Here is a 27,226-nt window from a genome sequence, read left to right as displayed (position 1 = left end):
TAGCCCCCAATAAATAATCCTTTGCCTGGACTTCTGATGTGAACACTTTCACCTTCCCATCAATCACTGTTTTTAAGCGAGCAGGGGCCAACAAATATGCCTCCCCCCCCCCCTTTTGTCCTGAAACGGTTTGATCATCTGCCGGAGCCGCCACTGTCGCTCCACCGTAGTGTGGCGTTAATCTGGACGGGTAAAAAAGGTCACCCCATCTACACTGCGAGGGGTGTCTGGGCGAGCTTTTTCAAAAATTGCTTGTCTTAACAAGTAGTTTCCAAAATAAACCAATATAGCTCTTGGGTATTTCAGTTCTACTGCTCGACCACCCTCCAGTCGAACTGCCGGAAATCTATGCCCGTTGAACCTCCGCCTCCCAGTCCCACTTGGTAAACTCCGGAAAGTCTGCCTGCAGAGTTTTGATCATATAAGACCGAATATCATTGCCTTCCATCCCTTCACCAATGCCTAGAAAGCGTAAGTTATTTCTCCTTTGCCGATTTTCTTGATCCTCAAGTTTCCACATTATATCCGACAGTTGATTATCCTGTGTTGACCACTGCTCCTTAAGTACCTCAACATCCGCCTCCATCGCAAGCGTTCTTTCCTCCATTGAGTTTAATTTTACGTCAATTTCAATACACGACTTTACAACCTTACGAACGGTGCATTGGAGTTGCTTAGTGGCAATCCGGGCTCAACGACTCTCTGATCTAGTCTCTATTTGTAATTCCTTAATTGAGTCGTATATTGCTTGCAGTATGCCTCCAGCTGTATTGCAAGTGCCAACATCCTGGCCGCCAATACTCCCTCCGCTCGCCTCGTTACCCTTTTGCGGTCCCTCTGTAACATTAGTATCCATAAGTTTAATACCTTCATAGTCCCATTTGAGTGCCTTGTTGCTACTATTGTCGAGGGACTCAATGCCCTCAGTGAGACCTAGTCGTGCCTTTGCATACTTGCGGAAACGCCGTTGTTGTCGTACTGTGTGCTCGATGATTGGTGATACACTCCCCGTCTCGGAGAGTATACTGCTGCTTAATTCACTACTGGTTGCATCAGACTCCTCTGTTAAAGAATAAACTTTGTCACCGCCATCCTTAGCCCAGTCTAAAGCTAGTGTACTCATTCCAGCTTTTTTAGTTCTTACTGCCGACTGAGGAGCCATATGTTCCATGCCCGCCACACCCGGTGCAATGGGTAAAACTCCCTCATCATAGGTCGGTGGCCCGTCATTTGAAAGTTCTGCCCGTTGGATTTGATACATACTTCCAATAATCGGTAAATCACTTTTCCCCTGATTAGGTGCTTTTAAGTCTGCTCTACTGTGCAAGGCATCTGGCAAGGTACCTCCAACGCTGACATCACTTCCCACTTGCACTTTTCCCCCGCCATTTAATGAGCACTCTTCTATCACAGCTGAATTATTGCCTGCCGCCGTAAATTGCTCCCACAGAACACGGCAGGTCAAGCGGCAGCGCTGCGGTCACGGTAGCATGATAGTACGGCTCCTACGAGCACCCGCGCGGCATACCAACGCCGTCCGAAGTGTGTGGGGCTTGCAGTTGTCTGCTACGTCGGCACCATCTCGCTCCCCCGGAGTCCTCCTTGATTGATCCTTCTCACTCATCAGTTAGCCCTTTCAAGACCCAGGTATCCCTGGGTGTGGTTTGATTATGTTACCTTTGTCTGTAGCATCCATTTGCTTTCTAAAAGTCACATATGTACAGTTTTCAGGCTTCAACATTAACTGTCCTCTCAACTGAAAAACGTAGTGCACTTTGAAATTGGAGAAAACCTTCCTGGATTAAAATGTTAGTGCATTTTCCCTCTACAAAACAGCATAGTCTCAGTGCTCACCTATGTTTCCCTTTAAAAAAAAAAGAGACTTTATGAAGTTTTAGGAGAAGTGCTGTCTGAATGCACTTTTAAATGTTTGAAGGGTCTACATTTAAAAAGACCACAAAATGTAACTTTAGATGGGCAATAGGGCTAAAAGGATCTCCTGGGTACCTCTCCTGAGTGTTGCCATCCTTCAAATAAGAATGGATGGTAGTTTTGAAGTCCGAGTCATTAGCTATCGCTTCATTCTTTGTACGTTTGAGCTGAAACTAGGATGCCAGGGACTTGTTGAAATTGTGGGTTTTGAAGACCATATTGATCTATCTGACAGATTTAACCCTTACTGATAGTTGAGGTGAGAATACGTGAAACATATTGCAAGAGAGTGGCACATGAATATTTAAGAGTGTATGTTTTATTTGTTCTTCTCAACACTCTGAGAAAATTCCATGTTGTAATTATTTTATGTAATTAGTTCTGTGCCCTTTTTAGATCCTTCTTTTTTTAAATAAGTTTGATTATGAATTTGTATTGCAACCCTAATGAGACATCATTTCTCATCAAGCTTGCACGCCCTTAAGACTTTGAATGCAGTGGTTCTACTCATACTATTTTTTTCTACATTTTAGACTCTGGTACATCACAGCTGGGTTTTGGCTTTTTAGCTTTGTCTCAGAGCCAAGACTTGGAAGGTCACAGTACTTTAAATGAAGAGGACACAGAAGAGCAGACATCCAAAACCTCCACCGACTTAAATAGGACTGAAACCTTTGTGGGCAACACTATGGAAGGTATTTTCGAACTCTCATATTATGATATCTGTGATTTTGGTTATTACTTTTTTTTTTTATTTCTCTCTCTTTATAAAGGTCAGAACTGCTTTGCACAATGCTTCTGACCCAGTTAAAATGTCAAAAATGGTATTTATGAAGCCACATGACTTTGTGCTGGTATGATACTTATAGTACAGGTGTACTCTAACTGATCACTACATTAAGTAGATGAAATCCTTTAGCAACTTATAATTAACATTCCCTTTTATATGGTGGAAATAATGCCTGTCTAGTAGCATATGTTCTTTGTGCATCTAGCCTTCTAAAAGTTTGGATTATTGATTATTGGAGGAATTTCTTCTTGTCTCACTGTTTACTTTTCAGTGTTTTTCTTCAACTGTATATTTTCAATAGTAACTTCTGAATATTTTTCTTCAACTGTATATTTTCAATAGTAACTTCTGATTATTTTAGCTTGAGCCTGGATGATTCTGCAATGCTCATACGTTTGAATAAAACACTAGAGTGCAATCAAGTTTTATTGCAACCTAGTTGCTAGTTTTTCGTTGGGGACTTTGAAGCAGAACCAGTTATACATTAGGCACTTGTTACTACAGCACTTTACTAAACTCATCGTCCATTTTGTGCCCTCAGAATTTAAAGTTTATCATCAGTTAGGGAAAGCTTTTTTTTAAATAATTGTGACACCCCAGGCAAATTTACCTTCTTGGTGGCCACATGATCATGCACATTAAAACTAAGAAAATATTGTACATGTACGCACTTGGGGTGAATAGGCCCTATTAATTAATGGCATAAAAAACTCCTGAACAACGTCCATGCAGTCTCTGATCTCGCAATCATCAGTTCTAGCTATTTATTGCAAGTTGTGTTTTTAAAAAACATTTTACAATATACAGCAGCAGTGATGTGATACACTGAAAATACTTTCCTACACCAGTGCCATAGGCACATTTGATTTAAATCCTGAAGATAATTCCACCACTTATTCCAGACCTTGTGGTCTTTTTAAAGGCAATCCCTGGAGGCATAACATGTTCCTTACCTTACGTCCAATAGTCCATGTCTCATTCCTCTAAAGAGGGGGTGGTCTCTGATCTTCATTGGCCACCAATAAATCAACTGCCACAATGAGTTTTATACACCTTGTCCCACCCCATTCATCAGTCAAACCAAATACAGCTGTTTTATGATCTAGTGTTTTATTCTTCGCAATCATATCTGACCCTGCATTGTGTACTTGTAACGACTAGGTTTTGTATCACCAGGCAAGCCCAAATTGTGTGATGGAGGATGCCCCAGGTCTCAAAGTCAAGATAATCTTTTTTCCCATTACTGCAAGTTCTAAATGGACCTTCATTGGGGTGTCTTCCAGGAGTATATCCAGCTCTTGCATGTAGACATCTAAGGTATGACACAACTGGAGGTAGAATTGAGACTAATGCATGTCGTAGGCCTCCAACATGTGACTGCCCTCCCATAAATCTCCCAGGTTGGAAATTCCTATGTTATCCCAACCGTGGAAGTTGCAAAGGCCCACCTTTGTATCAGAGCTACCTATCCTGCCACAGTGGGGCTTCAGCAGCCACAAACCCCTTCCTATCTTGCACATTTGCATTTGCATATGGATAGTTATGCAGTACACAAAGTAGACTGGAAGAGAGATCATTTTGAAAAGTACCCCCTTCAGGAAACACTCAGTGGTAGGGATCACCATGCCATCATATCATGTTTGATACTGGCCAACAAAGGTTCTACATTGAGCTCCCAGGCCATTGGGGAGTCAAGGCTATTTGCATGCCAAGATATTTAAAGTGATCCTCTGCTCTCTGAAGGTTAGATACTTCCCCTATGTCATGTGGTCCCCTGTTATTGGCATATACATCGTTTTTCCCCAGTTATCTCGGAAAAACTTGCCAAGAATCATCCACGGCAGCAGTTGAAACAAAAAGGGCCAATGAACTGAGTTGGAGGCCTTTGCGAAATCAATAGACAAGGGTTCTTCTCTGTTACAGCTCTGGGACTGCTCCATAGCGCTGCTTAAACATCTTAGGCAGTGGCATGTACTGCATCCTGGCACAAACCATTTTGATCTTGGTATATCAATCTCTGAATGACATTGCTCAATCTGTTCACCAGAATTTTGTTCAAGATTTTAGCTTTTCAGTTAATCAGAGAGATGGGGTGATACAGGGAGCATCATGTTGGGTGGTGCCCCAGGTTTAGGATAACTGAAATTGTCACCCTATGTAAGTCATAAGGTAGTGTACCTAACAAATAGGCCTCTTCGTACAGTCGGAGAAGGGAAGGGTTCCAAAGGAAGAATATATATATTTTTTAATTTAAGAGGATAGCTGGTTAAGCCTTGGGTGTTTCCTGAAGGCATGGTGCTAATTGCCTCCAGAATCTCCTGTTTTTTGATAGTTTCATCCAGCTTCCGACTGGCAGCTACAGAGAGCCGTGGGAGTAGCAAGTCCTTGGTAATGGAGTTCTGCGCTTCCCCTAATTGGGGGGGGGGGAGCGGTAAACTGGACAATGTACAATAAACAGTAGTAGTCTATTTGTATATACCCCTGTTGTCTTTATCATGGGCCCGATTCTCAGCTCCAGATCCCAGTTGGTCTCCCAAAATAAGAGCTTCCAAGCTTTTATTTGTTGCAGCACATGCCTGCTCTACTTAGCTAAGCAACTTTTGTTTTATTACTAGTCATAGCAGTTCCAGCTGATGTCTCATTAGCGAATCCGAGTGATATATTTGTTGCTTTTCTTCTTCAATAATGGTGTTTTTCAGGGAATCGACCTCCTGATGTTTCCTTTACTTCTCCTCCGTTTGGTAAGATATTCCCTCACCTTCCCTAACTTTTGGGAGAGTCTCCCAAAGTGTAACCCCAGACTCTATCAACTCCTGTGTTCAGCTTAAATTAATCTGCAATATGATAGCATAGGAGGTCGGAGAACTGTTTGTCTCAAAAGTACAAAGGACTCAGTCTCCACAACCCCTGTGCTGTTGCTTTGGCCATGTATATTACACTTGTACTTGGGCATGATCCTTAAGGGCATGGGGAAGGATGCATTCACCAGCCAAAGGGCCCACATTAGCTGCAGGGAGTAAGATAAAGAACATTCTAGAAGAAGAGTGATGTTGGAAAGAATGGTGAGTAAATTCACTTCGGGTTCTGGGTCCCCCAAGTGAGTGGGCTCTGTGAGTGACACCGTTCGTGTAGAGGGTACCCAATGGCGGTTTGCCCTCAGAGCTTCTGGTGTCTTAGCAAGAGTCAATGAGGAAATTAAAATCACCTCCCACAATAGGCATCCCAAAGAGGGTTTGACGCAGGAGGCCCAAGAGTGCCTTCAACGTGCTGCCTACAAGAGTAGGTGGGGCATGACCATTAGCGAACACCCAAATAGTCCCTACCAGCGTGCATTCCTTGACAGAATATCTGCCCATAACTTCATTGTGGACCTGTACAACCAGGATTGATGTACCTCGGTAGTGGCCATTTTAATCTGAGTGATAAACCCATGTATAGCCATTGTGCGGAAGGAAGGGACAGCATGTGCCCAGTAAGTGGATTGCCTGCAAGAGGACCACCTGGGGATTGTATCACTTGAGGTGTTGGATAATGTCTCCTCTCTTGACTTTGTTGTTAAGGCCTTTAACATTACAGGAGAGCAGAGTAAAGTTGTCTTGGTCAGTCATCTTGTGATTGTCCCATGTGTGGTGCAAGTGTTCGTCATGTGCTGCTGTGCATGTTTAACTGAAACAAAACGATCTATAGGAATTAAGCAAAGCAACCCAATTCCACCCATCCTTTCCATACACTTCCTAACATGAAGCATCTGTTAAGCATCTGTTGCCCTCACCCAACTCTAAAACCATGGAGCAGCAAGTGGAAGCAGCCATAAGAGGAAACAGTCCAAACACACACAAAAATATTATCAAAATCTTGAGTGACCCAGCATCCCTCAATATATTGAAATACAGTGTGCAGTGGAGGCCACGTCCCTGACTACCCTTGAACAATAGGAAGGCATATGCTGGTGTAAAAGGATGTTGTCAGCTATTCAAAGATGGGATTGTCCAATAGGGCAGTTCTGGCAGGCAGCCTGGTTGACACAGAGCCTTCGCTGCTGCTGTCCTCCCTTTTAATGTCAGCTGCCCTGTCCTTCATAGGATCCAGCTTCCTAAGGCTGTATCAGAAGTCACATCACCAACCACTTGTATCCATCCAACCTCGAGGCGGCTTAGGGTCTTCCTGTAATCGGGAGGATCAGTGTCCAGTTGGTTCTTCACAGCAAATCCTCACAGTCCAGATTTCGAACCAGTCGCCCACTTCTTGAGGACTTTCAAATAAATGTTTTTTACTGTTGTGAATCACCTTTAACTGCACTGGAAATAGGAGCATGTATGTTATCTGCATGGCCTTTAACTTCTGCTTAATGACAAAGAAGAATCCAAATGGCTGGTGGACCTGCACCGTGTAATCTATATAAATACTGACCTTCATATCAGCAAGGGAGAGCTCCGGCAAAAGCTGAACTGGTTAAGCATTGTATCACAGACTGGATTATTTTCAATAGCGGGCTAAAATTGGCCGCTGGGGGTCCTGGTGACAGCTTTTCTGCGAGGGCACAAATCACCCTCTCAATTCAAAACAGGAAGAGAGGGCAACCTGGTCTTCAATCAGTCACCTAGAAAAACACTCTGGATTTCGTTCCTCTGAGGGTTGAGTGGGTGTTGCACAAGTTCTGAAATATCTTCTTGGTGGGGGGTAATCGGTGACTGATCTGACCCTGCACCAACATATGGGCCCTCCGGTTGCTGTGAATAGGTGCCAACTTGGTGTATTTGTCAATTTTGTTTGCTTGTTAGGATGAAGAAACAGCCTGTGATTTCCTAATGATGACAGGCCCAGGTGACTCAGTCTCATACACAAGGAGGAGGTTGCTCCCCTGCCAGTCTCAAAAGGAGAGACTGATCTGACCCAATACTCATCCCCCTACCTCCCCAGAGTCCTCAGGCTGGGGGAGGCGTGGGCCAACCAACCTTCCACACCCACGATCTCTCTCAGGACCCCAATGGGACAAAAATAGCCTTTCAAAGGGTCCTGTTGCACCAGGTCTTAAATCTTCGTAGCCAGTGTGAAACATGAAAAATCTGTCAAAAGTCAGGGATTTTATGACCAAGTTATCTGTGCTGGGTCGACCAGACATCGGGCAGATTAGGGTGTGAGCGGCAGAGCTCCGTCGAGATGCATCCGCCATTTTAAGCATCCGGCTGCACCCGCAGCAATGTCGCTAATGTGTTGTAACAAATTCAAAGCTTTTTTGCCCTGTTATGTTGGCATTTAATTGTTATATTTCTCAGCCTTAACAGTGTGAATCTCTAATATTTGTATAGGCTGGCGATAAAATGCATACAGCATTGTTCACTGTGTGCCTAGTATCTACTGCTTGCATGATGGATTAAAAGGAGCACATTCCACAATACATTTTTATTCTTTAGTAAATCCATAACTTCATGGTGGTACATTAGGTTATATGTTATTTAATTCTCTTGCAGCCATCTTGAGTCCCTTCTTGTTATTTACTGTTCAATCTGAGGCTTCAACATGAAGCAACATACTTTGAGGAAACAAACTTTACTCTTGATATATATGAGGCATAATATAGGAGACTGTCCATTCACAATTTATGCTGGGAACCCTTAAGGAAGTGACAGCAGAAGTTATTTTGTCTCAAGGCTAAAAGTACCTATAGAGGTGCAGCATGCAGGTGTTTCAGTTCATTTGAATAAATGTGTAAAATATAGAGGGCCCGTATTCAGTACACTGTTGTCTCGCCTCCCCCCAGCCGTCATTTCCAGGCTCATTTTTTTTGTACTTGTAAACAGTTCAAGTTTCTTCTTTAATTACTCACTAGACATATGTGGTGTTTTGTGAAGTTGCCAGCAACATAAATAGAAAACTAACAGAGAAGTTTAAGTGAATGAATTAAGCAGAACGAGGAGCACCCATAAATGGTGACTAATGTTGTCAGGAGAAAAGGAGTGAATACAGTGTTTTTTATTACTACTTAAAACCAATACTGGCATTCTGTAAAACTAATGGCTTCTCATCTGTGTTTGTCTAGATTTGCACATGGTGAAGGATGTGGAAGCACTTATTCCACGTGGAGAGGGCAGCATGCCTCAACACCTTGACAAGCATTCAAAAAGGTAAAACGTTGTGATTGATAGCAGCAATTGTAAGTGTATCTGATTGCACGTGTATAGAAAGGTACTGTTGCAAAGCATTGCATGTTGCAAGTGTTCATCAAATAATTATTGCTGGTAGAAAATCACCATGCTTGGTGGTAGGCCAAATCATTTGCAAACAATTGCCATGTGCTTGAATTTACTGCAGCCCTGACAATGGTGTCATTAGTTTCACTGGTCAGTATTGTGGGTTAGAGTATAGCAAAAGGACATCTAGTTGGGAGTCCCTGGGGAACATTAAAATAGCAATGTAATGTTGTAAACATTGTCACCTATCAAATCAAATTGTGTTTATAAAGTGCAGCTACTCACCCCTAAGAGTCTCAAGCCGGTTTGAGGGGGGGGGTGGGCTGAGGGGGTGTTGTTTTCTGAGCTTCAGTTGAAGAGGTAGGTTTTGGGTTCCTTCCTGAACTGATGCAGCGATGGTGACTACTGCGAGGAAGGCGAAGGATCTTCCACGAGCCAAGGTCTTCCGTATGCGGGGTATGGTGGCTAGTGCTTGTTGAGCGGAGAAATCTGGTGGGGGAGTAAAAGGTGATGCAGTGGTTGAGGTAGGAGGGTCCTAGGTCATAGAGGGCATTGTATGCGTGTATGAGGAGTTTGAAGTTAATCTTTTTCTCAATAGGAAGCCAGTTGAGGTTTCCTAGGTAACTGGAGATGTATTTGCGGCAGGGAATGTCCAGGATGAGTCTGGCGGAGGCGTTTAGGATGTGCTGAAGTTTCTTTAAGTTCTTCTGGGTGGTGCCAGCATAGAGGGAGTTGCCACAGTCGAGTCTGCTGGGAACCAGGGTGTGGCTCATGGTTCTACAGCAGACCTAAGTAGTTTACTCCAATTTTGTTTAAAAAAAAAAAAAAAAAGAACTTAGAACAGTCACAAACAGTCAGGCTCTCATAGGGTGAGGAGACAACTAGCATTGGCCAGGAAGCAACTGACAGCGCTCGATAGAGAGAAAGCGGAGTACGCTCTTCTTTGCACAAAAACGTATTACACATGACGCAATAAAGCAGAGTGACTGCTCACCCATTGCATGAGAACCCAAACTAATTGACACAAATTTGCAAAGATTCAGGGACTGCATGATTAACCTGTATGCCAGGGTGCCGATATAGCGGAAGAGTTCGAACACTACTACGCTGACTTATTCTCAGCTGAACAGTTAACTCAAACAGATGCCACTGAATATGTGGCCCGTGCGCCCACTGCATGCCTGCCAGCTGTGGCTGCACTCTAGCTGGAGCAGGACATAAAGCAGGAAGAGGTCCTCACAGCCATAACAAGGCTTCAAATAGATAAAGCACCAGGACAAAATGGACTCAAGTCCATTTTTTATAAAACATTTGCTGCGCAGCTGCCGCCCATCCTCAATCGCCTCTACAACTCTTTTGGTGAACAGGGCACCCTCATAGATATAATGAAGGCTGCTATTATTACAGTAATTCCTAAACCCAGGAAAGACCCCACCTTATGGTCATCATACAGACCCATTTCCCTCGTTAATGTGGATGCTAAAATCTTTACAAGTGTACTGGCCACGCGGCTGAACCCATATAGGCAACGTTTGTAGACCCAGACAAAGCAGAGGTTATCTCCGAGAGACGATGTGGCGATAACACAAAAATGGCTCTTACACCTTATACATAAATCAAACCTCTTTTGGGTCCCAGCCCTGTTGCTGTCGATTGATGCTGAAAAGGCGTTTGATAGTGTACATTGGCCCTTTTTCTGACTTGTATTTGCAAGGGCTGGACTAGGCGTCCGCTTCTGCAAGTGGATTTGGTGCAGCTACACGGGTCCCGCAGGATCAGTGAGGGTCAATGGCCTCTGTCCAGACCCTTAAGCATAGCAAGGGGAATGGAGCAGGGGTGCCCATTGTAGGAAAATGGCTCCCTGTTGCAATTACCCCCCACTTTTTGCCTGATATTGATGTCGACTTGACTGAGAATTGTGCTGGGACCCTGCTAACCAGGCCCCAGCACCAGTGTTCTTTCACTAAAAATGTACCGTTGGCACACCCCTGGCAGACAGATAAGTCTCTTATAAAAGGTACCAGTGGTACCAAGGGCCCTGTGACTAGGGAAGGTCCCTAAGGGCTGCAGCATGTGTTGTGCCACTCTAAGGGACCCCTCACCTAACACATGCACACTGCCATTGCAGATTGTGTGTGTTGGTGGGGAGAAAAAGGCAAAGTCGACATGACATCCCCCTCAGGATGCCAGGCACACAAAATACTGCCTGTGGCATAGGTAAGTCACCCCTCTAGCAGGCCTTACAGCCCTAAGGCAGGGTGCACTATACCACAGGTGAGGGCATAGCTCCATGAGCAATACACCCCTACAGTGCCTAAGCCTATCCTTAGACATTGTAAGGACAGTGTGGCCATATTAAGTATATGGTCTGGGAGTTTGTCAAAACAAACTCCACAGCTCCATAATAGCTACATTAAATACTGGGAAGTTTGGTATCAAACTTCTTAGAATAATAAACCCACACTAATACCTGTTTAGGATTTATTACAAAATGCACACAGAGGGCATCTTAGAAGATGCCCCCTGTATTTTACCCAATCCTTCAGTGCAGGACTGACTGGTCTGTGCCAGCCTGCCACTGAGACGAGTTTCTGCCCCCCTGGGGTGAGAGCCTTTGTGCTCTCTGAGGACAGAAACAAAGCCTGCACTGGGTGGAGGTGCTTCTCACCTCCCCCTGCAGGAACTGTAACACCTGGCGGTGATCCTCAAAGGCTCATGCCTTTTGTTACAGCACCCCAGGGCATCCCAGCTAGTGGAAATGCCCGTCCCTCCGGCCACGGCCCCCACTTTTGGCTGCAAGGCTGGAGGAGATAATGAGAAAAACAAGGAGGAGTCACCCACCAGTCAGGACAGCCTCTAAGGTGTCCTGAGCTGAGGTGACCCCTGCCTTTAGAAATCCTCCATCTTGAGTTTGGAAGATTCCCCCAATATGATTAGGGATGTGCCGCCTCCCCACAGGGAGGAGGCACAAAGAGGGTGTAGCCATTCTCAAGGACAGTAGCCTTTGCTACTGCCCCCCCAGACCTAAACACCCCCCTAAATTCAGTATTTAGGGGCGGCCCTGAACCCAGGAAATCAGATACCTGCAACCTATACAAAGAGGAAGGACTGCTGACCTGAAAGCCCTGCAGAGACGACGGAGACGACAACTGAATAGGCCCCAGCCCTACCGGCCTGTGTCCAGACTCAAAGAACCTGCACAGCGACGCATCCGACAGGGACCAGCGACCTCTGAGGACTGACCTGCACCTAAAGGACCAAGAACCTCCCGATGACAGCGGCTCTGTCCGGAAACAACTACAAAAACAAGCAACTTTAAAGAGACTCCAACTTCCCGCCAGAAGCGTGAGTCTTCACACTCTGCTCCCGACGCCCCTGGCTCGAGTTTGAAGAAACCAACACTGAAGAGAGGACTCCCAGGTGACTCCAACAATGTGGGCACCCTGAGTCGACCTCCCTGCACCCCCACAGCAACGCCTGTGGAGAGGATCCAGAGGCTCCTCCTGACCGCAACTGCCTGGTAACAAATGAACCCGACGCCTGGACCAAGCACTGCACCGCAGCCCCCAGGATGGGGAGGAATCACCTACCAGTGCAGGAGTGACCAGCAGGCGGCCCTGATCCTAACCCAGTCGGTGGCTGGCTCAGAAGCCCCCCTGTGTGTGGGTGCCTGCATCGCCAGAGTGACCCCCGGGTCCCTACATTGTTTTCTACAGCACACCCGACACCTACTTTGCACACTGCACCCGGCTGCCCCGGTGCCGCTGAGGGTGTGTTTTGTGTGCTTGTGTGTGTCCCCCCTACCAGTGCTCTACAAAACCCCCCTGGTCTGGTCCCCTAGGACGCAGGTACTTACCTGCTAGCAGACTGGAACAGGAGCACCCCTGTTCTCCATATGTGCCTATGTTGTTTGGGCCCTCCTTTGACCGCTGCACCTGACTGGCCCTGTGTTGCTGGTGCTGTGGTTTTGGGGTTGCCTTGAACCCCCAATGGTGGGCTGCCTATGCCCAGGAGACTGACTTTGTAAGTGCTTTACTTACCTGAGAAAATAACAATTAGTTACCTCCCCCAGGATTTTTGTACTGTGTCCACTTTTAAAATAGCTATTTGCCATTTAACCGAAACTGTGTGTACTACTGTTTTAAATCAAAGTTCTATACTTACCTGTGTGAAGCACCTTACAATGTATGTACTTACTTGAAATTTGAAAGTTGTGGTTCTACAAATAAATTAAGAAAATATATTTTTCTATATAAAAAACGATTGGCCTGGAGTTAAGTCTTTTAGTGTGTGTTCTCATTTATTGCCTGTGTGTGTACAACAAATGCTTAACACTGCCCTCTGATAAGCCTACTGCTCAACCACACTACCACAAAATAGAGCATTAGTATTATCTATTTTTGCCACTATCAACCTCTGGTCCCCAGGGTGGCATAAGACATGCTGCAGCCCTTAGAGACCTTCCCTGGCATCAGGGCCCTTGGTAGCAGGCCTCAGCACACTTTCAAATCATAACTAGGCATCAGCAAAGGCAAAAAGTAAGGGGGTAACCATGCCAAGGAGGCATTTCCTTACACAATTCCCTCCCCCCCCACCCCCAAACGAAAGAGGAGGAGACTAACCTTTCCCAAGAGAGTCTTCATTTTCTAAGTGGAAGAACCTGGAAAGGCCATCTGCATTGGCATGGGCAGTCCCAGGTCTGTGATCCACTATACAGTCCATTCCCTGTAGGGAGATGGACCACCTCAACAGTTTTGGATTTTCACCTTTCATTTGCATTAGCCATCTGAGAGGTCTGTGGTCAGTTTGAACTACAAAGTGAGTACCAAAGAGGTATGGTCTCAGCTTCTTCAAGGACCAAACCACAGCAAAGGCCTCCCTCTCAGTGGCACTCCAACGCTGCTCCCTGGGGAGTAACCTCCTGCTAATGAAAGCAACAGGCTGGTCAAGGCCATCATCATTTGTTTGGGACAAAACTGCCCCTATACCATTTTCAGAGGCATCCGTCTGCACAATTAACTGCTTGGAGTAATCTGGAGCTTTGAGAACTGGTGCTGTGCACATTGCTTGTTTCAGGGTGTCAAAGGCATGTTGGCATTCTACAGTCCAGTTTACCTTCTTGGGCATTTTTTGGAGGTAAGTTCTGTGAGGGGTGTCACTATGGATCCATATCCCTTCACAAACCTCCTGTAGTACCCAGTCAAGCCAAGGAATGCCCTAACTTGAGTCTGGATTTTTGGAGCTGCCCAGTCCAGAATAGTCTGGATCTTAGGCTGGAGTGGCTGAACTTGGCCTCCACCTACAAGGTGTCCCAAGTAAACCACAGTTCCCTGCCCTATCTGGCATTTGGATGCCTTGATAGAGAGGCCTGCTGCTTGCAGGGCCTTCAAAACCTTCTTCAGGTGGACCAGGTGATCCTGCCAGCTGGAGCTAAAGACAGCAATATCGTCAAGATAAGCTGCACTAAAGGACTCCAAGCCAGCAAGGACTTGATTCACCAACCTTTGGAAGGTGGCAGGGGCATTCTTTAAACCAAAGGGCATAACAGTAAACTGATAATGCCCATCCGGTGTGGAGAATGCTGTCTTTTCTTTTGCTCCTGGTGCCATTTTGATTTGCCAGTACCCTGCTGTCAAGTCAAAGGTACTTAAGTATCTGGCAGCACCCAGTTTGTCTATCAATTCATCTGCCCTTGGAATGGGATGGGCATCTGTCTTGGTGACAGAATTAAGTCCTCTGTAGTCCACACAAAACCTCATCTCTCTTTTTCCATCTTTGGTGTGAGGTTTGGGGACTAAGACCACTGGGCTAGCCCAGGGGCTGTCAGAGTGCTCAATGACTCCTAATTCCAGCATCTTGTGGACTTCCACCTTGATGCTTTCCTTAACTTGGTCAGACTGTCTGAAAATGTTGTTTTTGATAGGCATGCTGTCTCCTGTGTCCACATCATGGGTACACAGGTGTGTCTGACCAGGGGTTAGGGAAAAGAGCTCAGCAACTGTTGCAGGACCTTCCTACAGTCAGATTGCTGTTGGCCAGAGAGGGTGTCTGAATAGATCACTCCATCTACTGAACCATCTTTTGGGTCTGTGGAGAGATCAGGGAGAGGTTCACTCTCAGCTTCCTGGTCCTCATCTGTTACCATCAACAGATTCACATCTGCCCTATCATGGAAGAGTTTTAGGCGGTTCACATGGATCACCCTCTTGGGGGTCCTGCTAGTGCCTAGGTCTACCAGGTAGGTGACCTGACTCTTCCTTTCTAGCACTGGGTAAGGGCCACTCCATCTGTGCCCTGGGAGCCACATGCTCCAGAACCCAGACTTTCTGCCCTGGCTGAAACTCAACCATAGCAGCATTTTGGTCATACCACAACTTCTGGAGTTGTTGGCTGGCCTCAAGGTTTTTACTTGCCTTTTCCATGTACTCTGCCATCCTTGAACGTAGGCCTAGTACATAGTCCACTATATCTTGTTTAGGCTCGTGGAGAGGTCTCTCCCAGCCTTCTTTCACAAGAGCTAGTGGTCCCCTTACAGGATGGCCAAACAGAAGTTCAAAGGGGGAAAACCCTACTCCCTTCTGAGGCACCTCTCTGTAGGCGAAAAGCAGACATGGCAAGAGGACATCCCATCTCCTTTTGAGTTTTTCAGGGAACTCCATAATCATGCCTTTCAATGTCTTGTTAAATCTTTCTACAAGACCATTGGTTTGTGGATGGTATGGTGTGGTGAATTTGTAAGTCACCCCACACTCATTCCACATATGTTTCAGGTATGCTGACATGAAGTTGGTACCTCTGTCAGACACCACCTCCTTAGGAAATCCCACTCTGGTAAAAATACCAATGAGTGCTTTGGCTACTGCAGGGGCAGTAGTCGACCTAAGGGGTATCTAGTAGCATGATCCACTACTACTAGTATGTATTGGTTCCCTGAGGCTGTGGGAGGTTCAAGTGGACCCACTATGTCCACACCCACTCTTTCAAAGGGGACCCCCACCACTGGAAGTGGAATGAGGGGGGCCTTTGGGTGTCCACCTGTCTTACCACTGGCTTGACAGGTGGCACAGGAGGCACAAAACTCCTTGACCTTCTGGGACATGTTGGGCCAATAGAAGTGGTTGACTAATCTCTCCCACGTCTTGGTCTGTCCCAAATGCCCAGCAAGAGGAATGTCATGAGCTAAGGTCAGAATGAACTTCCTAAACTCCTGAGGCACTACCACTCTCCTAGTGGCACCAGGTTTGGGATCTCTTGCCTCAGTGAAAAGGAGTCCATCTTCCCAATAGACTCTGTGTTCCTGTTATTTTTCCATTGGACTCTTCAGCAGCTTGCTGCCTAAGGCCTTCAAAAGAGGGACAGGTTACTTGCCCCTTATACAACTGTTCCCTTGAGGGTCCCCCTGGGCCTAGGAGCTCAACCGGATAAGGTTCTAACTCCATGGGCTCAGTTCCCTCAGAGGGCAGAACTTCTTCCTGTGAAGAGAGGTTCTCTTTTTCTTGTTGTGTTGAAACTGGTTCCCCAGTTTTCTTTCCTTTACTCTTGGAGAGTTGGGCCCTTTTTCCAGGCTCCAACACCACTTTTTCACCCTGAGCCTTGCACTGTGCCCTTCTCTTGACACACACCAGTTCAGGGATACCCAGCATGGCTGCATGGGTCTTGAGTTCTACCTCAGCCCATGCTAGGACTCTAGGTCATTTCCAAGCAAACAGTCTACAGGGATATTTGAGGAGACCACCACCTGTTTCAGGCTATTGACCCCTTCCCACTCTAAAGTTACCATAGCCATGGGATGTACATTAGTCTGATTGTCAGCGTTGGTGACTGGATACGTTTGTCCAGCCAGGTACTGACCAGGGGAAACCAGTTTCTCTGTCACCATGGTGACACTGGCACCTGTATCCCTCAGGCCTTCTACACTTGTCCAATTAATTAAGAGCTGCTGCCTGTATTTTTGCATGTTACGGGGCCAGGCAGCCAGTGTGGCTAAATCCATCCCACCCTCAGAGACTAATGTAGCTTCAGTGTGAACCCTGATTTCCTCTGGGCACACTGTTGATCCCACTTGGAGACTGGCCATTCCAGTGTTTGCTGGAGTGGAGTTAGAAGTGGTACTTTTCTTGGGACAGGCCTTGTCTCCAGTTTGGTTTCCTGGCTGATTACAGCTACGACACCAGGCCTTTTTGGGATCAAAGTTTTTACCCTTGTACCCAAAATTGGATTGTGAAGAGGCTCTTGGTCCTCCCTCCTGAGCAGGTTTTTGGGGCCCTTTAGAAGACTCTTTACTATTTTTCCCTTTGGATGTCTCAACACTCTTCCCCTGGGGAGTCTTTGTGACCCCTTTCTTTTGGTCACCCCCTCTGGAAGTCTTGGTCACCCTAGTCTTGACCCAATGGTCCGCCTTCTTTCCCAATTCTTGGGGAGAAATTGGTCCTAGGTCTACCAGATGCTGATGCTTTATCATTGAAACAATTACTTAACAGGTGTTCTTTCACAAATACATTGTACAGCCCATCATAATCATTTACACCACTGCCTTGAATCCAACCATCCAGTGTTTTTACTGAGTAGTCAACAAAATCAACCCAGGTCTGGTTCGAGGATGTTTGAGCCCCCCTGAACCTAATTCTATACTCCTCAGTGGAGACTCCAAAGCCCTCAATCAGGGTAGCCTTCATGAGGTCATAGGATTCTGCATCTTTTCCAGAGAGTGTGAGGAGTCTATCCCTACACTTTTCAGTGAACATTTCCCAAAGGAGAGCACTCCAGTGAGATCTGTTTACTTTTCTGGTTGCACAAGCCCTCTCAAAAGCTGTGAACCATTTGGTGATGTCATCACCATCTTCATATTTAGTTACAATCCCTTTTGGGATTTTCAACATGTTAGGAGAATCTCTGACCCTATTTATGTTGCTGCCACCATGGATGGGACCAAAACCCATCTCTTGTCTTTCCCTTTCTATGGCTAGGAGCTGTCTCTCTAAAGCCAATCTTTTGACCATCCTGGCTAACAGTAGGTCATCTTCATTGAGGTTGTCCTCAATGCTTCCAGAGTTGCTGGACTCTCTTGTGAGAGAAGCAGCATCTCTGACTATCACATTTGGAGTCAGGGTTTGAGGGACCCTGTTATACCTAACTAGGAGTGGGGGTGGGAGATCCTCCACTTCACTAGCTTCTTCCTCTGGGAGGGCATCCTCAGAGGGGTTGTTTTTAGCAAACTCTGCCAAAAGCTTCTGGAGATGTGCTTCGGTAGGGTTTGAACCAGTTTTAATCTTTTTGGTTTTGCAGAGAGACCTTAACTCTGACATCCTAAGATGCAGGTAAGGGATGACATTGAGTTCCATCACATTCTCTTCTGCATTAGACATTATGGGGGTTATTACAACTTTGGAGGAGGTGTTAATCCGTCCCAAAAGTGACGGTACAGTGACTGATATACCACCAGCCGTATTACGAGTCCAATATATATTATGGAATTCGTAATATGGCAGGTGGTATATCAGGGTTCAAAGTTGGGTCCAAGGTAGCCCACCGTTGGGGGTTCAGGGCAACCCCAAAGTTACCACACCAGCAGCTCGGGGCCGGTCAGGTGCAGAGGTCAAAGTGGTGCCCAAAACACATAGGCTTCAATGGAGAAGGGTGTGCCCCGGTTCCAGTCTGCCAGCAGGTAAGTACCCGCGTCTTCGGAGGGCAGACCAGGGGGGTTTTGTAGGGCACCGGGGGGGACACAAGTCAACACAAAAAGTACACCCTCAATGGCACGGGGGCGGCCGGGTGCAGTGCGCAAACAGGCGTCGGGTTCGCAATAGGTTTCAATGGGAGACCAAGGGGTCTCTTCAGCGATGCAGGCAAGGGGGGTGGGGGCTCCTCGGGGTAGCCACCACCTAGGGGTTGCTCCTGCACTGGAGGTCGGATCCTTCAGGTCCTGGGGGCTGCAGGTGCAGTGTCCTTACCAGGCGTCGGGTCTTTGAAGCAGGCAGTCGCGGTCAGAGGGAGCCTCGGGATTCCCTCTGCAGGCGTCGCTGTGAGGGCTCAGGGGGGTCAACTCTGGCTACTCACCCTCTCGTAGTCGCCGGGGAGTCCTCCCTGTAGTGTTTGTTCTCCACAAGTCGAGCCGGGGGCGTCGGGTGCAGAGTGCAAAGTCTCACGCTTCCGGCGGGAAACGTGTGTTCTTTCAAAGTTGCTTCTTTGTTGCAAAGTTGCAGTCTTTGTGGAGCAGAGCCGCTGTCCTCAGGAGTTCTTGGTCCTTCTAGATGCAGGGTAGTCCTCTGAGGCTCCAGAGGTCACTGGACCCTGTGGAACGCATCGCTGGAGCAGTGTCTTTAGAAGTGGGGAGACAGGCCGGTAGAGCTGGGGCCAAAGCAGTTGGTGTCTCCGTCTTCTCTGCAGGTTTTCAGCTCAGCAGTCCTTTTTCTTAGGTTGCAGGAATCTATCTTGCTGTGTTCTGGGAGCCCCTAAATACTCAATTTAGGTGTGTGTTTAGGTCTGGGGGGTTAGTAGCCAACGGCTACTAGCCCTGAGGGTGGCTACACCCTCTTTGTGCCTCCTCCCTGAGGGTAGGGGCGTTCATCCCTATCCGTATTGGGGGAATCCTCCATCTGCAAGATGGAGGATTTCTAAAAGTCAGAGTCACCTCAGCTCAGGACACCTTAGGGGCTGTCCTGACTGGCCAGTGACTCCTCCTTGTTTTTCTCATTATCTCCTCCGGTCTTGCTGCCAAAAGTGGGGCCGTTGCCGGAGGGGGCGGGCAACTCCACTAGCTGGAGTGCCCTGGGGTGCTGTAACAAAGGGGGTGGGCCTTTGAGGCTCACCGCCAGGTGTTACAGTTCCTGCAGGGGGAGGTGATAAGCACCTCCATCCAGTACAGGCTTTGTTACTAGCCACAGAGTGACAAAGGCACTCTTCCCATATGGCCAGCAACATGTCCGGTGTGTGGCAGGCTGCTAAAACTAGTCAGCCCACACTGGTAGTCGGTTAAGGTTTTAGGGGGCACCTCTAAGGTGCCCTCTGGGGTGTATTTTACAATAAAATGTAAACTGGCATCAGTGTGCATTTATTGTGCTGAGAAGTTTGATACCAAACTTCACAGTTTTCAGTGTAGCCATTATGGTGCTGTGGATTTTGTGCATGACAGACTCCCAGACCATATACTCTTATGGCTACCCTGCACTTACAATGTCTAAGGTTTTGCTTAGACACTGTAGGGGCATAGTGCTCATGCACTTATGCCCTCGCCTATGGTATAGTGCACCCTGCCTTAGGGCTGTAAGGCCTGCTAAAGGGGTGACTTATCTATACCTAAAGGCAGTGTGAGGTTGGCATGGCACCCTGAGGGGAGTGCCATGTCGACTTAGTCATTTTATCCCCACTAGCACACACAAGCTGGCAAGCAGTGTGTCTGTGCTGAGTGAGGGGTCCTCAGGGTGGCATAAGACATGCTGCAGCCCTTAGAGACCTTCCCAGGCATGAGGGCCCTTGGTACCAGAGGTACCAGTTACAAGGGACTTACCTGGATGCCAGGGTGTGCCAATTGTGGGAACAAAAGTACAGGTTAGGGAAAGAACACTGGTGCTGGGGCCTGGTTAGCAGGCCTCAGCACACTTTCAAATCATAACTAGGCATCATGAAAGGCAAAAAGTCAGGGGGTAACCATGCCAAGGAGGCATTTCCTTACACCATGCATCTGATTCCTTGTGCAGGACTTCGGAGCGTTAACCTGTCTAGCTTACATTTGATGGAGAACAACACTAATTAACTTGCCACCCATGTTTTGACTTTCTACTTACTACTGCTGCTGGGGATGGCAGTGCTCAACAACCACTACTCATTTCCATTCCCTGACACCTACCCCTACCTCCACTCCCTATCACTGGACACTTGGACTCACCCCTCTTCCTTTCCCGCGCCCTTCCTTTCGCTTCTAAGTTGACACGCCATATCCACTCTTGTTCACCTCACCAGCCATTGGATAAAAGTGAGGGTGCAGTTATGTACGTTTTTCTTCCACGGCAAACCAATAAAATAGATTTAAACCAAAAAAAAAAACTACAACCTGTGAGGTGAGATAACCTCCACTCCCCCAGATACCACCATCCCTGTACGTTTCTACTGCACATTATGTTCTGTAAGTTGCTTTAAGCTCTGATGAAGTCTCACTAGATATGTCTATTTTGCCAAATTCTTCATTGTTTACATCTACTCGTACTAATCTAGTAGGGGGCGTCTGCCTTAGTGGATTGTTTCAAGAGGGCATCTAATCCACGTCCGAGTCCTCTAAAAAGGCCTTTTCAGACACTTTGGGTCTGTGGAAAATTAAGTCTCCATTCAGATGATCCTCCTAAGAAATGCATCTATTTTCCGTACCCTAGTCAGAAAACCCCTTGTGGAACGCATTAGTTGGAACCCCTTGATCAAGAGCATTACTTTGGGACACTTGGTGCACAAAATCGCCCTTTATGCAAATTATGTTATGTTTGCTATTATACAACACCCCTCTTTTCTGTCTCTGCTACTGTGAGAGTTTGAAACCTTTGGCAAGGTCTCTGGCTTTAAAGATTTTAAGATGTGCAGAAAATTGTATGGTTTGCAGAAAGTTTTCAAAGAAAACCTTGAGGAACATTGATGAGAGTTTACTGCTGTGGCTCCCAAAGTCCAAGGCAAAAGGCATCATCTCCCCAGGTAGAAATTTGACACTTTTTCAAAACTGTCTAAAAGTGTCCTTAGAAATGGGCATTCTTAGCACAAGTCCATCCCTAAGGGAGTTCAGGAGATGGGGAGCCTTTAGCGCCAAAAGGCAAAATAGGGAAGAAAACTACAAAAGACGGTGGTCCATCTGCAAAAAAAGAAGGGATGCTCGCTCATTCTACACCAATGGTCTCTATTCCAGATCCCCTGTCTCACACACTGCTGTATCGTAAATGTATGTTGGCTTTCTTGCTATTTGCATTTCTCTTACCATCATTGAGGCCCTATTGACAGCAACAGTCTTAACAAAGATACCTTTGAATCCATGACACCCAACGACAAAGTTGTGAGTGACACTACTGAAGAAATAAATACAAGCAGTGTCACATTCAACATCTCGTGACTGCTCCAGTAGGTACTGTAATCTCTGAGAAATGTAGTCTGTCACTGTTGCTGCCCAAGCATCCATCACTAGTAAAGTGTCATGCAATGCTCACCTATATCCCTAGACATATAATGTGAAGTGAGAGGGCTTAGATCACGATAAAGAGGCTGTGCCTGTCCCAGCAAATGAGCACCAGTATGACAAAGGAGATCAGGATCAGCCTCCATGTCAACTGTATCATAATAATACTGACAAAATGCGCTGTGATTCTCACTGTGACAGACATTATGTAGCATATGTTGAGAAAGTGTAATTCCATGAACTGCAATCTCTAGTATCTCTAGATTCACAGAAGACCCTTAAAAACTATCTAAACTACATCCATCTTTTCCAACTCCAAAACCTACCGACTTCTTCATTAAGCGCCTCACCATTAGAATCACAGCCACAATTGCACACTTCTAAACTACCACAACCACTTGCAGCTTAACCAGTAGTACAGAGGATAACCTTCCCTCTTTGTCAAGACATTTACAATATAGATGATGATCAAGGTGATGGAGCTATTCAAGATGGTTCAGCCAGTGAGTGCAGAATGGGATGATTATGTCTTACCAATTAAGGACCCATCTACTCTTGCCTCTGCTGACTCGCTTCCAGATGACCTAGGAGGCTTCCATTTGTTGATTAAAAGTGTATCATAAAGATTTGTGTCATAAAGATTTTAAATTCTGACTCTGACTGAGGATGCTTATGGTTTACTCTACTACCTTAAGATTCCACCACTTAAATTGGGTAAGGCCAACCCTATTACAGATCATAATTGTACAGAAGGCTTGATATTGACACAAACAGCTGTAGAATTGAAGTTGTTCAGAAAAATATAAAGCCCAGGAAGATCTGCTCTGCGTGGTTAGTGGGCCATCTGTGGGCATACTCAGTTGTGATGCAGATGCTGAAGGTCCCAGAACTTATTTGCACCTTGTACTGCTCCTTCAGATAGTGAGGACAGATGCCTAGGAAAAATCAGTAAGAAGTCATGACTGCTACATCAATCAGGCTGGAATTCGGAAAAATGGAGACCCATCTTGGATCTTCGATGGTTAACTACTGCAGGATGAATATTTTCACATTCCCATTAATCTCAAATGTCAGAAATACCTACATTTTAAGAGTAACCAGCTGCCGTTCTAAATTTAACACTCTTTCCTTCAGCTTAATCTGCTCCAAGAATCCTCAAAATGTGAATTATACCAGTGGTAGCCTATCTCATAAGAATAGATTTATATCATTTCCCAGTGCATCCCCAGATAGCCGTAAAAGGGTTTTCAGCAAGCTCATACTTTCTCACAGGTGCATACAGTTTCTAGAAGCATTCCTAAATACTGCTAAGGAGTAGCGTTTCCCTCTGAGGACTGAATCCATTGAGTGATCGAATCTCGTCAAACAATTGCAGGAAAAAATATCATCCAAGTAAAACATGCCATTACAGTTAATCTTTTCATGTGATCACTGAGGATGATGTCATCTTGCATTCTTTTGATTCCATTTTTTTTGCCTATGTAGGAGGATATTGCAGTAAGAGCTTAGTGCCAGTTGGACTCAGAGTACAGATTTGTTCAATGATAAAATTTAAACCACACCACAGATGAAAACAGCATTATCTTTCTTGACCCAGAAAGAGAATACACTGATGAGACTTCAGTTCTACTAGGAGACTGTACATTTTGGGGTGACATTATGTGCCAGTGGCTAGCTAGGAAGTGCACCTACAGGAACTAGCCACGACAGCAAATGGACACCAGAGTAGGCGAGTCTACATATAAATACACTGGACAAAGGAGCTGTCAGGCTGGGATTACAGTCTGTCCTACTGGAGATCAAAGGGTCCTTGGTCCTAACATGAGCAGACAACACAAACTCTCTTTTTATATCAACAAATATTGAGCAGTGAGGCTGTACCTCCTCTCAAAAGAAGCCCAAACGTTGCGAGTCTGGGCCATTCTTCACTGTCTTCTAGGATGATCCCTAGATTTCTTGCATGGTTCCAGGTGGAATCCCAAAGACCAGTACATTTGTCTTGTCGGAGTTGAGCTTTAGGAAGTTGGATCTGATAGAGACTTCTAGCTGCAGCTTCCTTACCTTAGAATTCCCTGGCGTCAGCTTCGAATCCGGAGTTTTTTCTCAGCAGTACCCTGCATGCGCGCCGTCGAATGGCGTTGTTCGGATCCGCGTGCGTCGACCAGCTCCGTGTGCATCGTCAGCATCGTTGGAGCTGTCTATGACGTCACGGTTGTCTATATAGACGCCGTCTCGGCACGCATACGTCAGTTCTTTTCCTTCCGCGCCGGTTAAGCTCAGTTTTGGAAAGAGCTACCCTGCTTCGACGGTTTGTTGACGCTTTTTTGGCTGTTTGGAGTCATGTCTTCGAGAAAGACAGGATTCAAGCTGTGTGGTGCATGTCATCGCACCATGTCGGTGACGGATCCGCACCAAGTTTGTCTTTGGTGCCTGGACAAGGACCACGATTCCACCTCGTTCTCCGATTGTCAGGCCATGGCGCCGTAGGCCTTGAGGGAAAGATCCCTTAAGCTTCTTGCAGCCCGACATTCGTCTTCGGTCGGCGCGACTCCGCGGAGGTCACGGTCTCACAGTAGGAGGAGGTCGCGGCACCGCTCCCGGAGCCCCAAGTCCTCTTCCTCCCATTCGAGGTCATCGGAAGGTAAGAGGTACAAGAAGAAGAAGAAGTCCAAGCGGACTTCGTCTTTGCCACGCCCGTCAACTGACGAGGCGTCTAGGGATCGTCGACGTTCCGAGCGTGGTTCTGCGGAGCCGTCGCCAGGGACGAATCCGCATCTTCCCCCCCTTTCCGGGGACTGGATCGACCCCCGCTCAAATAAAAGAATTCTACAAGGCCATGCGTCTCTTCTTTGAGCGGGCTGTACCCTCGGGTGGGTCTTCGGGGCCCGCGGGGTCAGCAGGGGCCCCTTCGGATTAGACGCCGGCGTCTTTGGCCTCGGCGCCGTTGGTGACCTCAGGACCCGATAACGGATCTGGACCGGCGCCAGTCTCTCACAGTCGACCTCCTTCGGCACTGGGTCCGACGTTGACGATTCCGCCACCGGCGCCCACCGGTGGCAGCCCCATCCTTATTCCGGATGATCCGGAGCGACGTCGTACGACGTCGACTCCGACGGAGCCGATTCGGCCCAGATCATTGTCTGAGCATTATTTGGAACAGCCAGACGCAGGAGAGGAATGGGAGGGGTCTGAGGACCTTTTAGAATCAGGATTGCAACAGGACTGGTATGAGGATCTAGGGGAGGCCAGTGGACTGGACACATCTCCAGATACTGGTATGCTCTCTCCTCCTAATGTGGCTACGGAGGAGGGGGCTTCTTTCGCTATGGTGGTGCGTAGGGCAGCTGAGGTCTTGGACCTAGATTTGCCTACGGTGCCAGTCAGGACGACTATCCTGACAGAAGTGCTTCCACCGGGGGTGTCAACATCGGAGCCGTTGTTGCCCTTCAATGAGGCTCTTACAGACGTCCTTGTGGGTACGTGGTCCAAACCCAGCACAGGGGTTCCTGTGAATAGGACGGTCGGCCGCCGCCATAGACCCGCTCCCAGCGACCCTAGTTTCCTGACACAACACCCCACTCCTGAGAGCTTGGTTGTCCAAGCCTCTACTTCCCATGGTGCCTTCCCTTCCGCTCCCTCGGATAGGAAATCCAAGAGGCTGGATCATCTTGGGAAGAAGATGTTTTCTTCCTCCAGCCTGGCATTGAGGTCTGTAAACACCTCTTGCCTATTGGGCCATTATTCCCATACTTTATGGGATACGGTGGTGCAAGTGCTGCCCCAGGTCCCGGAGGGTGTACAGGACACTCTCACCCATGCTGTAAAGGATGGGAGAGATGCAGGCAAGTTTACAATCCGGTGTGGCTTGGACACGACCGACTCGATGGGCAGAGCGATTTCATCGTCAGTGGCCCCACGCCTGGCTACGTTCTACTGGTTTTTCAGTGGATGTCCAGTCCAGCTTGATGGACATGCCCTTTGATGGCTCTCGCCTTTTTGGCGAAAAGGCAGACTCCGCGCTTGAGAGGTTCAAGGATTCTCGAGCCACGGCCAGATCCTTGGGTCTTTCAGCGCCGGCACGATAGCAGTCTATCTTTCGCCCCTTCCGAGGCTTCGGGAGGGGCGTGGTACCACGCCAGCCACAGTTTAGCCACCGTCCTCAGGCTTCACAGCATCCCGGAAGAGGACGTGGTACCATCAGACCCAGAGGGTCTGGCCAGAGGTCGGCCGCCACACAGCCCCCCTCCACCGCGCCCAAGCCCTCCTAGTGTGGTTCTGCGGGATCACGTCTGTCCAGTTGGAGGGAGGATTCGTTTTCATCTCCCTCACTGGCTTTCCATCACCACGGACAAGTGGGTCCTGCAGATCATACGGAAGGGCTATTCCCTTCCCTTCCAGTCTTTCCCTCCTTCAATACCTCCGACAAAGGAATGGCTGATGGAGGACCATCTAGCTTTGCTCCACGAGGAAGTTACGGCTCTCATGGCCAAGGGAGCCATAGAAAGAGTCCCGATATCAGAAGTAGGCAGTGGTTGTTATTCCCGCTACATTCTGATTCTCAAAAAGAACAAAGGCCTTCGCCCTATTTTGGATTTAAGGGATGTCAATCTCTTCCTCAAGAAGGAGGAATTCAAGATGCTCACTCTTGCTCAGGTTTTGTCTGCCCTAGACCAAGGAGACTGGATGGTAGCGTTGGATTTGTAGGATGCGTATTTCCATATTCCTATCCTGCCGAGCCACAGGCGTTACCTGCGGTTCAAGGTGGGCCACGAGCACTTTCAGTTTACCGTGCTTCCTTTCGGTCTCACCAGTGCCCCTCGGGTGTTCACAAAGGTGATGGCGGTGGTGGCAGCTCATTTGCACAGGTCAGGGATTTCAGTCTTCCCCTACCTGGACGATTGGCTGTTGAAGGCTCCTACGCCCCAGGCTCTCGTCACCCACCTCCAGATGACAGCGGACCTCTTGCATTCGCTGGGGTTCACTATAAATGTGCCGAAGTCACACCTGATTCCCTCTCAGAAGCTCTCTTTCATCGGAGCTGTTCTGGACACAGTGCAGTATCGGGCTTATCCTCCCGATCAGCGGGTTCAGGATATTCAGGTTATGATTCCGATGTTTCAGCCTCTATCCTGGATCTCGATGAGACAGACTTTGAGGCTGCTGGGA

At 47.3% G+C, this 27,226-nt stretch overlaps 1 protein-coding gene across 8 annotated transcripts in view; it reads left to right on the top strand.

Annotated features, from left to right (window-relative positions):
• Positions 1-27,226, top strand: part of TP53BP1 (tumor protein p53 binding protein 1) — an 848,450-nt gene that overhangs the window by 107,428 nt on the left and 713,796 nt on the right. For all 8 annotated transcript variants that reach the window (XM_069222604.1, XM_069222600.1, XM_069222601.1 and 5 more), the window contains exons 6-7: positions 2,466-2,627; positions 8,763-8,847. In XM_069222604.1, coding sequence (XP_069078705.1) covers positions 2,466-2,627; positions 8,763-8,847 — 247 coding nt within the window. The remainder of the gene's footprint in view (positions 1-2,465; positions 2,628-8,762; positions 8,848-27,226) is intronic.

The sequence above is a fragment of the Pleurodeles waltl genome, chromosome 3_1 (genome assembly GCF_031143425.1).
Source record: "Pleurodeles waltl isolate 20211129_DDA chromosome 3_1, aPleWal1.hap1.20221129, whole genome shotgun sequence".
In the NCBI taxonomy this organism is placed as follows: domain Eukaryota; kingdom Metazoa; phylum Chordata; class Amphibia; order Caudata; family Salamandridae; genus Pleurodeles; species Pleurodeles waltl.
This window is presented reverse-complemented; position numbering and strand designations above follow the sequence as displayed.